Source organism: Rhinolophus sinicus, chromosome 16 (assembly GCF_057876585.1).
Source record: "Rhinolophus sinicus isolate RSI-liver-muscle chromosome 16, RSI-T2T, whole genome shotgun sequence".
Lineage (NCBI taxonomy): Eukaryota > Metazoa > Chordata > Mammalia > Chiroptera > Rhinolophidae > Rhinolophus > Rhinolophus sinicus.
The window spans coordinates 29,879,844-29,892,825 of record NC_142516.1 but is presented as its reverse complement, the minus strand read 5'-3'; the positions used below and the strand labels follow the sequence as shown (position 1 = coordinate 29,892,825).

The 12,982-nt window shown below is 50.8% G+C and overlaps 1 protein-coding gene across 2 annotated transcripts in view; it reads left to right on the top strand.

Moving 5' to 3' along the window:
* Window positions 1–12,982, top strand: part of CCDC180 (coiled-coil domain containing 180) — a 50,274-nt gene that overhangs the window by 3,127 nt on the left and 34,165 nt on the right. For both annotated transcript variants that reach the window (XM_088793371.1, XM_088793370.1), the window contains 9 exons: window positions 2,152–2,240; window positions 3,209–3,312; window positions 4,403–4,531; window positions 4,630–4,740; window positions 4,863–4,958; window positions 6,031–6,194; window positions 7,512–7,631; window positions 9,933–10,012; window positions 12,367–12,455. In XM_088793371.1, coding sequence (XP_088649497.1) covers window positions 2,152–2,240; window positions 3,209–3,312; window positions 4,403–4,531; window positions 4,630–4,740; window positions 4,863–4,958; window positions 6,031–6,194; window positions 7,512–7,631; window positions 9,933–10,012; window positions 12,367–12,455 — 982 coding nt within the window. The remainder of the gene's footprint in view (window positions 1–2,151; window positions 2,241–3,208; window positions 3,313–4,402; window positions 4,532–4,629; window positions 4,741–4,862; window positions 4,959–6,030; window positions 6,195–7,511; window positions 7,632–9,932; window positions 10,013–12,366; window positions 12,456–12,982) is intronic.

Here is a 12,982-nt window from a genome sequence, read left to right as displayed (position 1 = left end):
TTCAAGGCCTTTAAGGTGCTGTGTGCAGAATTTGGGGAGTTGCAAGAGAAGGCAGGAAGGAGGCCACAGCAATCCATGGATGCTTGATGGGACGGTGAGAGGGAGAGTAGGGCACTTCCAGTATATTTTGGAAGCAGAACCCATGGAACAGGTGATGGATCAGATGGGAGGAGAGATGTCCTAAGAGTTTCAGGTCTCTGGCCTGAGCGATTAGACAGCAGGAGTGCCATTTCCTGAGATGGGAGCAGATGGAGTGGAAGCAGGGAGATCAGGTTCTTGAGCATACCATTTCCTCTCTCTGAGCTCAGACTCCTCAAGTAGGGAAAAAGGAAAGGGAAGAAAAGCAGGGGTTACATCTTGCTCGCCGGGTGCTTGGGAGAATGTAGCAGAAGCTGGGCTTCCCTCCCGCTCATGAAGATCTGTGCAAGCCATAAACCCTCGCGGGTCTGGGACTCTGGGACAGGAAGTCCGTCAGTGCTCCTCTACCTGCCTTTGTTTTCCCTTTCAGCCCCTTTGGAGCAGGGGTTGACCCAATGCTGGGTGAAGGTCTCCTCCCTGACCTGACCTTTGACTTTTCCCAGAGAAAACTCCCCTGAGGCTTCTGACCCTCAGCACCTTTAACTACCTACAGAAGGGCAAACCAACTGGCTATGCAAGCCCAGACTGGAGGTCAGCGTTCTTCAGGCCATGTCTCTGATGCAGGGATCCAGAGGCATAGACACTGGGGCTGGTCCATGGTCCCCCGCCTCCCAGGAGGTTGGTCTCGCAGCCTGGCTGTGACTCTGGCTTCCACAAGGGTCCCAGCCCCGTTGCAGCTGACCTGTTCTCATCCAGGACCAGGGTCTACCAATATCTCCCTGTGCCTCCCGAGGGTCCCCCTTCCCCGAGGGTTTATCCTGGGACCACCCATCATCTTGATAACTGGATACAGAGTCAGGCAGGAGCTCTTGGCACCCCCAGGACAGCATTTTTGGAAAGGCACTTCTCATGAAGGGCTCTGGCATGTGCTGTGCTGGTTTCCTATGACAGACAGAGAAGGCCAGCTCTGCCACAGATGCAGATCCAGAGCACAACTTCCTATGGCCCATGGCAGGAACAGAGACGTGTTGTAACCTGCCAGGCCCTGCCACCCTCAAAACGACTGGGGTCACTAACTCAGCATCAGCATCTCTCTGGAGTGCCTTGTTCCCCGGCCAAAGCCAGTCAACTTGCGCGTTCATTCATGCAGGGTGGAGCCTCAGGGTAGGTGGAAGAGGAGCCCAGGGGAGGGATAGATGACCACCAGTGTAAACCAAGCCCCCAAAGCCCCTGGGCAAGCGGCCAAGAAGCTGGAGCCATCAGCAGCTGCCATGGGCAGGGCGTCTGGACTCCTGTGGAACTGCCTCAATCCAGAGGCATTTGGTTGACAAGACTGAACGATCCACTTGCCCGGATCAGCCCGGGCCCTGCAGTCTTCCTCACGGGTTGGTCTGTAGTGAGGAGTACAGAGGAAAATGTCCACTAAGTGCTACACACACGGGACCCCGAGGAATGGTAGGCATCCCTGAGAACTGCTGCATTGCTGCGGTGCTTGCCCTGTGGACAGTGCCTTCAGGGATTTTTATTCCACATCTAAGGTCGTGCTCACCCACCTTGGTCCTCCCTGCTGAGATAGTTTGTCCTGGGATCCCAACTCTCTCCTCCTACACCCAAACCCCATGCACCGTGGACCTGGGTGTCACATGTGTTGGTCTGGGAGTCTCACTTCTGCTTCGTACAGTGACTTCTCTGAGCCCCTTCCCCCATCCTGGACAATGGGGTTACCCCAGCTGCCTCATAGGATTAGCTGCTCGAAGGGCACATGAGCATGCTGAATGCTTAGCACTGGTCTGGCTTTGCCAGGCTGGGTGCGCCCCTCTGGTCTTCCGTTTTCACCACCCAAACTTGGTTTGCAAGCTCCCTGAGGGCAGGACCCAACCTCTCGTCTAGGATCCCTGGCGTCTGCTCAGGCAGTGTTTGTAGGGAGACTGGCACACCCTTGGGCACTCTGGAAATCAGTGCACCCAGGCTATTGGCAATGCCCATGGTCCCTCTAAAGACTCCTCCAGGTGCCAGAGCTTTCCTGGGTGTGAGGGGGCTGGGGTTTATTGTTCTCCTTTGCTTTTGCCTCAGGGAAAAGGAAACAACTAAGAAGGAAAAAGCTCAAGAGAGTGAAAGCACCATCGCTGCCCGAGAAGTACGGGGCCTCATGGACACCATCAGTGAGTGAGCCTCCTGTCAGCCATAGGGCAGACCTGGCCTGGGCCTGGGAGAGATCCCGGGGAGACCTCCTAGGAGCTCTCCCGGAGAGGTGCCTGAAGCTCCCACTGTGTTCCTCGCTCAGCCCTCTCCCAGTGCAGGGAGCTAGGGGAGCAGGAAGGGCTGCCTGCACTGTCTGTATTTACTGATACAAGCCAGTTGGTAGAGGACGTTGCTCACTTTATTGCAATTTCACAAGAGGATTTCTCAGTCTACATTTGCTTCCTTTGTACCACATTGTCTTAGTTTGACTTTATCCCAATATGGAGGCTCTTTTTCCTCATGACTAAAAAGGTAATACATGCTCACTATAGATTAACAAAGGAAGGAGATAAGCAGAAGGTAAAAACTCCCCCTCCTCAATAGCACCTCTTCTCCCAAGCGTGCCCACCCCCCATGAAACCACAGGGTGTGGAGCTTCCCACATAGGTCAGGGGACAGCAGAGCAGAGCGAGATCGCAGACCCTGGAGCAGAGGGCCCACGTCTAAATCCCTTCTCAGCCATGGACTGCGTCTGTTCTTTAACCTCCGTGCCTAAGCGTACTTACTTGTAAGATGTGGCCGATAACTAATTGAGTTAGAATAATACTTGGTACATACTAAGTGCTATGTAAGTGTTGCTTGTTCTTATTTGTGTATATATTTCCTTCTCTAAAACTTTTTTTAAAAACATAAATGATCCCATTCTGTACATAGCGTTTTGGAATGTTTTGCTAGCATTCAATTGTGTATGTGAGACTTCATCCTCTATAGCATTTATGGATCACCTTCATCTTTTCTCTCTTTTCTTAAGCCTTTGACACTGCTGGCCTGGTTTGGGGACCCGCCTCCCGAACCAGGGCACTTTCTGCCTTGCTGCCTTTTCCTGGCTGCTCTGTCCTCACCTCGGAGCTCTAAGGGCAGATTCATCAGCTCTGTTGTTCTCCCCCAGTTCCTGAGAAGATCAGCTCCTGCACCCTTCAAGGAGACTACAAGAGGAAGGCCTATGAGGATACCCTGAGGAGCTTCAAGGAGGAGATCGCCCAGATTGGGATGGTGAGCATCCTTGCTCTCACTCCCCTTCTGTCCCTGGGCCATTCTGAAGGAGGGCCTGTCACTGCCCCCACCCTCCCTTTCCCCCCCAGCTCAGAGGTTCTCAGTGGCTCACCATGGTGTTGACAGAACCAGAGTAGCCATGTTTGAGTGGCTCATTACGAGTGCTTGTTACAACATAGCCCTATAAGTCAGGTTCTATTATTATTCCCATTTTACAGGTGAGCCCAGGAAGTCTTGTCTGACTTGGCATGTAAGGGGCCAAGTGGGAACTGGACTCCAGGTCTGACGCCAAAGCCCAACCTTTGATCTCCCTGTTCAATCCTACTCATGAGGGGCCAAGTGGCCTGACCCCCCATTGACAACGTGATGCTGCCTGGCCCTTGGTTACTGCCCCCGCTTGGCTTCCTATTTCTCTCCAGAGACCTCATCCCTAGCTACACTGGTCCCAGAATGTCCCTAAACGAGACCCTTCCTGGCCCCTTCGGGTCCTCTCTGAGCCCCAGATGGCAGTCACCGCTTTCTTCCTGAGTGTTTTCTGACTCATGTTCCCCTGGATTCCTGGGGCTGGCTCTTGTACCCAGAGTACCCATAGGTGCTCCTCCAGCCAGCTCCTTGCTCTCCTAATATGTCCCACGCTGCTCTGTCTCATCATGAGCTCTGCTGCTTTGCTCATGCGACATTACTGAGCCTCAGTCTCTTCATCTGACGTAAACTTGGCATTCTTTCATTGGCTATTTCTTTAGTGAATATTTGTTGAGCCCCAACCATGAACCTGGCTGAATGTCAGCACCTGCTTCACAGGCTGTGATGAGAATCAGATGAGTCTGAGGATAAGGGCTCAGTTCAGCGTAGAGCAGAGCGTCTGGCCCCTGGCATACGCCTCGAATGGTGGCTATCCTTATGCTGTAGTTGGGAACTAATTAGGAAGTCTTAACTCCTTAAGTCTAGGTAGTGACTATTATTTTTGGTTATGATGTTGACAGGACCGTGGCTGACACTCTTTCATTACCAGTGTGGGGTGGCAGGGGGAGGGTTCCTCCTGCCCCAGGGGTGTTGATACCGTAGTCATCACCCTCCCGGCCTATTTTAGGGGATGGAACCTCTCATCTTGGAGACAGGAGCACTTCTTTTGAAAAAGCTGGCCGAGTTTGAGGAAAATATCAACCATCTCTTCAAAAAGGTGGAAAATGACCACAACCTCGAAGAGTACACCATCCAAGTAGGGGACTTCTCGTGGGCCGGCCTGCCCCACCCTGGCCCTTCTCCTCCCCTCCCTGCCCTCTGTTCTCCCAGCCTGACCCGAACTTCTCGGCCTAGACCCTGTTGGAGCTGTGGGATACGGTGGCTGAGAAGCTCCTGCTCCAGAAGCAGAGGATTAAGGAGCTGGATGACACACTGTACTCACTGGAGTTCTCCCGGACAGATAAAGTGAGGAGGCCTATGGGTGGGCGCTTGGTTTTCACTTGTGGGATTTATGCGGCATCATCTGTTTCCTTTTAGTTCTCCAGGAAAAGAGAGAGTCGCTAACGATGGCACCTTGTCATTTCTAGCTAAAAAGCGTAATGAAGAAATATATGGAAATCATAGAGAAAACTTCCTACCTCATGCAGCCCGATGTGTACAGACTGATAAGTGACGAAGCCTTGGTGAGTGGTTTTCGTGTGCAGGAGGTCAGCCCCCGAAGGAGCCTGCTGTCTCAGGAATGATGGGCTTCTCATAGGTAACATTTCCGAATAACTCAGGTTGGCCACTTAGGTTCAGAATCAGAGTCTGTGTTAAGTATTTTCAGTAGAAATCTTTCTGCAGTACATGTCATACGTCCCTGCCCTCTTACTCACAGTAGTATACCTAACACAGCATCATTTTTTGAGCACTGATGATTTTACGAGTGCCTGACGGGACATATCCCAGCTACTGTGTGCAGTACAGTAGGTGTTGCACTATGAAGGCATGATTTCGTGGCTGTCATGGTCTCGGTGCTTTGTGCTTTCCTGAGTGACCCCAGCCTGCTCTGTTTTTCTAGTTTTCCTAGTGATTCTTGTGCCTCCTCCTGCTGCCCATCAATGCCTGTGGTTGAACCATGACTGCCCCCTGGCTCTGTCCCAACTGCTTCCATGTCCACACTTGCAGCTGCTTTCTTTGGGATAAAAAACTAGAAATTCAAGGTTGTTCATGATACCTCCAAAGTCGGAGTTAAATCTGACTCCTCCGTCTTGTGAAAGGACACTTTTGGCTACTTGGGGGCGCATTTTGCTTTCCTGGCTTTCCGGGTCCTGTGCAGAAAGATGGGCAGTCAGATAACGAACGGGCCTCCTGGCAGCACGCAGAAGGGTGAAGGGCGTATAGCGTTTAGAATCACAGATGGGCTGTAGCCCAGGTCTGTGCCTTGGGGTCCTGGACAATACACAGACCTCCCTCTTCACTACCCAGACATGAAAACTCTGAAATAACTCAATCCCGGTACCTGGAACTTCCTGTCCATAAAATGGGGGTAATGATACTTGACCGCCAGCACTCGTTGGGAGGATGATGAAAGAGGGCTCAGCAATGGCAGCTCTCATTTTGAGTCAAGCACGAGTTCCTAACGTTTATCTATCTTATCCATTAGAGGAATCAGAATTAGCCGTGTCCCGGTTATGTTTCATTGTCTGACATTCCTATGCTTATGTGACTCATTAAAACAACTGGCACGTGCTACTTGCCTGCCTGTGCCCACAGGTCATAAACCATGCTCTCCTGGGCAACCGGAGGGCCATCACGCAGCTGTTTGTCAACCTGATGGAGGCCACGCTGAAACAGGAGCTTGAGAGCCATCACCGCTGGCAGGACCTGGTCGATGCTTGGAAGACGCTCAAGAAGGAGGCCCTGGTGCGCAGTTTCAGGTCAGCGCCCGCCTGCACCTGTCCCGCCAGCTCACCTGGACAGCCGGCATGGGCAAGGCGGGGACATGCTCCCTCCGCCTTTCATGACTTTAAAATGCTGTTGTTTCTGTGGTGGTTAAAGTCATAGGTGCTCTTTTTTTTATAAGTTAAAATAGATAAAAGTATAAAGAAGAAATTTAAAATCACCACTAATTTCTCACCACAGTGAGAAGCACAGCTGATATTTTGGTATATTTTCTCCCAGGCTTTTTTAGATCAACACTGCACATGTAGGTTTGTATCTTATTTTCTTTATAAGCATTTTCTGAGAACAGTACAAACGGTTTGGGAACGTTAGTCTGATTATCTGCCCAATTTCCACTCTTTACTATTACATGTAGCCCTGTTATTGGGCCAAGGAGAATGGCTGTCCCTCAGGCTTTGACATGTCCCCATTCTGGTAGCAAGTCTCACCCCTGGGAGGGAGGGTGAAGAAAGGGCCCACCTCCATGCTTCCTTTGCCAGGTGGCACGAGGGTCCTGGACCTTTTGGCCAACAAGCAAGGCTTTCTTTTGCTAAGAAAGGGGCACTTTGGGCCAGGATATCTGAGGACACCAAAGAGTGTCTGTCTCTCTGTGTGCTTCAGGTCTGGGGGTGGTAGGCCCATCTGTACATCTGCATTTCCAGATGGAGAGCACCAGAGTCTGGCACTGGGGATGAAGGAACGTGTACTGGGACGTAGATCCACTTGTAGTTCCCTGTGATCTTGATCTAATGCTTGAACACTCGGAGCCTTTCTCTTTGCAAAGCAGGCACCATGATGGGCTGGTGATAGGTTTCAGTGACAATCAACAAGATCTGATCTGCATGTAAAGTGCTTGGTCTGGGACTGGGAGAGTGTTACAAATGTCAACAATCAACAGTGAGGGCAGGAGCTGACATTTCCTGGACATTTCCTATGAGTCACGTACTGTGCTAAGGGCTTTGCTTGCAGTATCTTGCTAGGTCCTCATTAGCTCCATTCCAGAAGAGGAAGCTGAGAGTCAGCGTGGAGGAAATGACTTGCCCAAGGTCACAGAGCTGGCAGGCAGCAGTCAGGACCCACGCCTGGATCTGAGCCTGCTGGTCCCGTGCTTTAGATTCAGAGCCTCACTGGCAGTCCCCTCCGCTTCCCTCCTGTCCTCAGTGTCCCAGAGGCCCAGGATGGAGAGGGAGGGGCTGGGAGTGGTATAAGGCAGCTGGGATTCCCAGTGCTCTTTCCGTGGGTCTCATCGCCTCTCTCTCCTCCACCGTGCCCCTCCTCTTCTCTCCACGCTGCCAATGTGTCTGCTCATCCAGTGAGTTCATGGCCACTGAGAGGATCCAGGCTCCTCCAGCCGTGAAGGAGGAGCTGGAGAACATGCTGAAGAACCAGGAAGCCCTGCAGCAGAAGCGGCTGCAGCATCTTCGTAGCATCTGGTACAATGGGACGGGTCCCTCGGGGAGACAGGCGCAGTCCCCAGCAGGGAGCATTCTCTCGAGGCATCCTCCAGACCAGGCCATCTCCTGGTTCTCTGGTCCTGGGCTGGCGGCCTGGGCCCACACTCTGCTGTTTCAGTCCCAGTGGCAACAAAGAACACGATACATTTGCTCCAGAAAGAAGTTTAGTGTGACTGTGCCAAAGAGCTTGGATGGGAGGAGAGTGGGGGGAGGAAGGGGCTGGGTTAAGAGGTTGGACTCTTTTCCTGAGGGCAGTGGGGAGCAGAGGGTTCTATCAGGTTTTCACTTTAGAGGGTGAGTTGGAGGAGTCTGAGGCTGGAAGCGGGGAGTCAGTGAGAATTGCTGCCATCAGACAGGGGACCTGTTAGAGGCTGTGGATACCCCCCCCCAGACGTGGGTCACCCCAGCTCTAATCCCATAATAAGCAGGTTGGTGGGAGGTACACAGAATGTTCTAGACCCTGGAAGACCACTGCCCCGGGAGCTTATAGCATCCATTCTCAACAGCAGGATAGAGCCTGTGTGGTCCTGCAAGCTGGAGACACTGGACTCGGGTTGGCCTTGTTTCCCCACCACAGAGCCTAAGCTCTTCTAGGATACAAATGACAATCAGAGCCCCATGTGGTCTCCCCATGTCTGGTACCTCCTGCTCCATGTGCAGGCATAAAATTAACAAGGTGGATACAAATCTCAGCACAAGGCAAGTGCTTCTGTTGTTTTTCGTAATCCATCTATTTCGGACGCTGAGCCGGTTGGTTAAACTGGCACCCGCCGCCGCCTTGCTCTGTCTGAACCTCCCCCGGCCCTATGCTCATGAACAGCCCTCTGCAGGCTTGTGGGTGGTGATGTGTGGGGAGTGTTGGTAAGGTTCCCAGGGCCCCAAGAGGGAGTTAGCCAAAGTCCAGAGAGAATCCCCAGGAATTTTCTTGGATCCAATAAGCCTATATACATATAATTTTAAAATAATTTTTAAATTAAATTTGTATTTTGTGGTAATGTTCGATTTACAGAAAAGTTACAAAGATAGTACACAGAATTCCAGTATACCCCTCACCTAGTTTCCCCTAATGTTGTCATCTTATGTTACTACTGGACATTTGTCAAAACTAAGAAATTAACTTTGATGCATTACCACTAACTGAACACCAGACTTCTCCGGATTTACCAGTTTCTCCATTAACGTCCTTTTTCTGTTCCAGGACTCAATCTGGGATACCACAGTGCATTTAGTGTAATATGTAAGAGATTATGCTGTGTGCACTCTTGTAGCTAGCTTTTGCTTTTTACTGCCCTACCGTAAGAAGGGTGCCCAAGACCATCCCGGGTTGCACGTCCTGTCCTGGCACTAATAGCATCTCCCCTTTCACTGTCAAAAATGTCCTGGTTTAGACAACAAATTATATGGTCCTTCTAGCCATATGTGTCTTTCCACATCATTAAACACCACCCAAAATTTAGGGCTTAAAAGAGTCATTTCTGGTTTCCCGTGACTGTAGTTCACCTCGGCCGTTCCCCTGGTCTGGGCTGGCTTGGCGGGGGCTGGATGGTCTAAGAGGGCCTTACTGCCACGTCCAGACCCTCAGCTGGGACAGCTGAGGCCTCTCTCACTCGTTCTCTCAGCCTCCAGGAGGCTAATCCTGGCTCCTAGCTATGGTGGCAGTGGCAGAAGAGCTCCCTGCAATGAGAAGGCAAGAGGAATGCACAAGGCCTTTCCCTGCCTCTGCTGTGTCATGTTTGTTAACGTTTCATTGGCCAAAGCAAATCTCGTGGCCACGCCCAGATGCAGGGGTGGAGAAATAGACTCCACCTCTCATGGGAAGAGCTAATGATATTTGGCCATTTTTTAATCTGCCACACGTTTTTAATGACTTCACAAGAGGATTCACTGTATTTTACTTAGACAATTCCTTATTGTTGGACATGAAGGTTGTTTGTGATATTTTGTACATATAAACAGTAATGTTAAGTGACTGTTTTAATAGATAACTCTGTATGCATTTTATATTATTGTCTCAGATTAGGTTCCTAGAAATGGCTTCCTTGGTCAAGTAATGTAAGCCATTTATTTTTTTCCCATTAGGGAAATTCGGTTTTATTTTCAAAGTATCAGACTCATTAATATGAATAGACTTCATGAGGTGCATGCTTGGCACCAGGAAATCCCTAACAAGTCATTTTGTTTCTTCAGTATTTACCTAGATGTTCCTTGAAGACGCTACCAGTTTTGGTAAGTGAACGTTTTATTCAAGCGTGACTTACTTGTTGTATCTTCCTTCCCCAGTGACTTTCTGCCCCCCACTTACAGCAAAGCTCAGCTGGCTGAATGGTATTCTTCTCTCAATTCCCTGAATACGGATGTTGGTGAGTGAGGTTTGCGGGATTTCACTCAGGTCTCTCCAGAATTCTGTTCAAGTAGTAGCTTTGTAGCAGCTTCAGCCTGTCGGGCAATCATTTATCTGAAAGCTTATTGTAAACTGAGGGGAGGGGAGGGTGGCAAGTTTCTCCTGGGGAAAATGGGATGGGGTGTGGAGGGAAGAGTAAGTTCTGAGGGCTCAAATTGGACTCCAAGACCTTGCCTGGCAGACCCCTTTTCCTTCCCACGGCCTCCCTAGTCACTGCCCAGCCAGCAGCAATGCCAGCCACACACTCTGACCCCTGTCGCCTGATTCTAGCATGCAGCCAGAGGGATGACTTTTATGACCACCTGTGAGGACGGCTCACGGGCCAGGTCCTAGGCATTTGAAATTAAGCACATGGTTTTGCAGGCAGACCAGCTCTGTGCTTTCCCAGCTTTGTGATATTGGGGAGGTCACAGCCTCTCTTGGCCTCAAATCCCTCCTCCATAAAATAGGGATCTCAAGAAGAGTAATAAAGCTTCCTACCGCGTGGGGTTGATGTAAGAAGTACGTGCGATTTTGTGGTCTAGTCATAGTTCAGCACCCAGCTTACGTAAAGAGAGTGCTCAATACTGAACTGCGGTGTTTTAAACTTCTCTCTAACAAAGGTGCTCAGAGTCTGGCCCATGGGTCACTGCCTGTTTGTAAATAAGTTTCATTGGAACAGAGCTACACTCATTTGTTTGCATATTGTTTCTGGCTGCTTCTGCTCTGCAATAGCGACTGTATGGCCGGCAAAGCCAGGGAGATTTACTCTCTAGACTTTTATAGAAAAAGTTTACCAAGCTTTGCCCTAGAAGAATGTTTTTATCTCCTTTGAGACTCACAGCGACCTGCTGAAATCAGTGGCGTCGTTGTCCCCCTGTGGTAAAGAAGGACTCAGAGTTTCAAAGCGGTGAAGTATCCAGCCCAAGGCCACACAGCTAATGACATGTTACAGTTGGACTTGACCTGGGTACTTTGATTAGTACTACCCAGCATTGCTTTCAGGGGTCTCAGGTGTATAATTCCAAAGGTTATACTATAACGCCAAGGGTAAGAGCCCCGAAGCCCCAAATAACAGTAATGACTGCCGTGCATCAGGCGTGTCCTAGGAACAGACATGGTGCTGAGCCCTGCTAACCAGCGGGGTGGATCTCCCCTGGGTGCTTCCAGTTTAGAGCCGAAGTCAGACCATGCAGGATGTTACAGCAGGGAGTGGACAGGTGACCAGCTATATGAGCCTGTATTAGGGGACACAGCCTGCTTCAGGGGCATTCGCGACCTTGCCAAGGAAGTAATCATCTGGTTCAGACTGCAAGGCCAGTGAGCCAAGCCCAGGGGAGCGGGGAGCTTTCCAGGTAGGAAGAATGACACGTGGGGACGCTCAGAGATGGGACAGAGCTGGGGCCTTCAGGAAACAAAGAAGGTGGCAGGAGAGGCTGGAAGATGCCCACGAGTCAGACTGTGCTGGCCACGTGGCTGTGGGGTAAGGCTGGACTCCATCCTCAGGACTGCGGGGACCCAGTAGGAGGGGCTGAGCTGGGAGTTAGACGGGGAGCAGATCCCAGGGGCACAGGACTGGAAGACCCCAGGGGGAGAGTCCATTACAGTGACTTTGCAAGAGGGTAGGGATGTGCTGGCCAGGTAAGTGACTCTGGGGACGGGAGAGACCAGCTTTAGAGCTTCTCCTCACCAGTTCCACTGTATTCTACCCTCCCCAGTGTCTTAAATCTACGCCCAACTGCCACCCACCCTGCCTTCCTCCAGCCATTGTTAAGGAACAACCACCACAAAATCTTTGTGTCGTCTTTCAGTTTCTAACACTGCCAGAAACATTAGACTGCAGTTGCCTATCTTTCACACCAAGAGTCACACTGAGGTGATTATAAACTGGGAGACAGTAGAGAGAAGGAAGAGAAAATCAATAAGTTCTGAGTGTCCTGCTAGCCCATTCGCTTCTTAAGGAATTAACCACAGACATGGTCTGTAAATGCTCATTAGTTTGCGCCCTTGTTATTGTTTTATGACTTGGTACTCCCCCCAAACATGATTTCACCAGCCTTGAAACTGAGTCCAGAATCGGGGTCAGAATGGATTCAGAACAGATTAAAAACTCCTCATTTGACGGCCTTGCCTTGGGGTGTCGGGAATTTTTTGAGGAGGGAGATTCCAGCCCCTGATCTGAATTGGGACTGCGGATCTTACCGGAATTATCCTCACTCTCCAGGCACTTTGCTGGGGAGAAATGCTTCCCTTAGTGAAGGGGAAACTCCTCTTTCTGATCTCCCCTCTTCCTTCTGGAAGAGCAGCTGACATGTTTTGTTTCTGCCCACGGAGATGCCTACCACATGAACTGCCTGATGAAGGTTCGCTTGCAGTACGAGACGACCTGGCAGGAGTGCCTGGCCCACGTGCAGAAGTGCAAGGTGGGTGTCCCTCCCTGCAGGCCCGCAAGGAGCAGAGGGTACAGGCCTAATGTCCCCTCCCTGGCCTGCCCCTGCCTCTTTCTAGCCTGTATCCTTTGCTTTCCTTCATTACGCGCCCCAGGCCCTCACTGGCTTCTGGGCATTCTGAAGCTATTCCCTCTGCCTGAACCCCTCTTTCGCAGCGATTCTCACCTCCCCCTCAGGTTGTAGCCCAACATTAACAACCACCTCCAGAAGCCCTCCCTGATCTCACAAAGTTATACACTCTCTGATCACCTCAGATGTCACCCGTGACCCTCTGTGTCCCTTACAGCACTTGACATTATTTATGCAGTGGAGGTGGTATCATGGGTATCACTGCCTCGCTTTTATAAATAGTGCAGTCACTGCCATCAACACCCACCTTTTCTCTTTGCTAGAGGGTGAGCCAGTGAGTTCACTCACGAACCCCTTCAGTTACAATGACTGGTTTTCTGGGGTACAAGGAAATATTTTGTCAAAAATGCTGCTTCTCTGCTTCGTCAGTG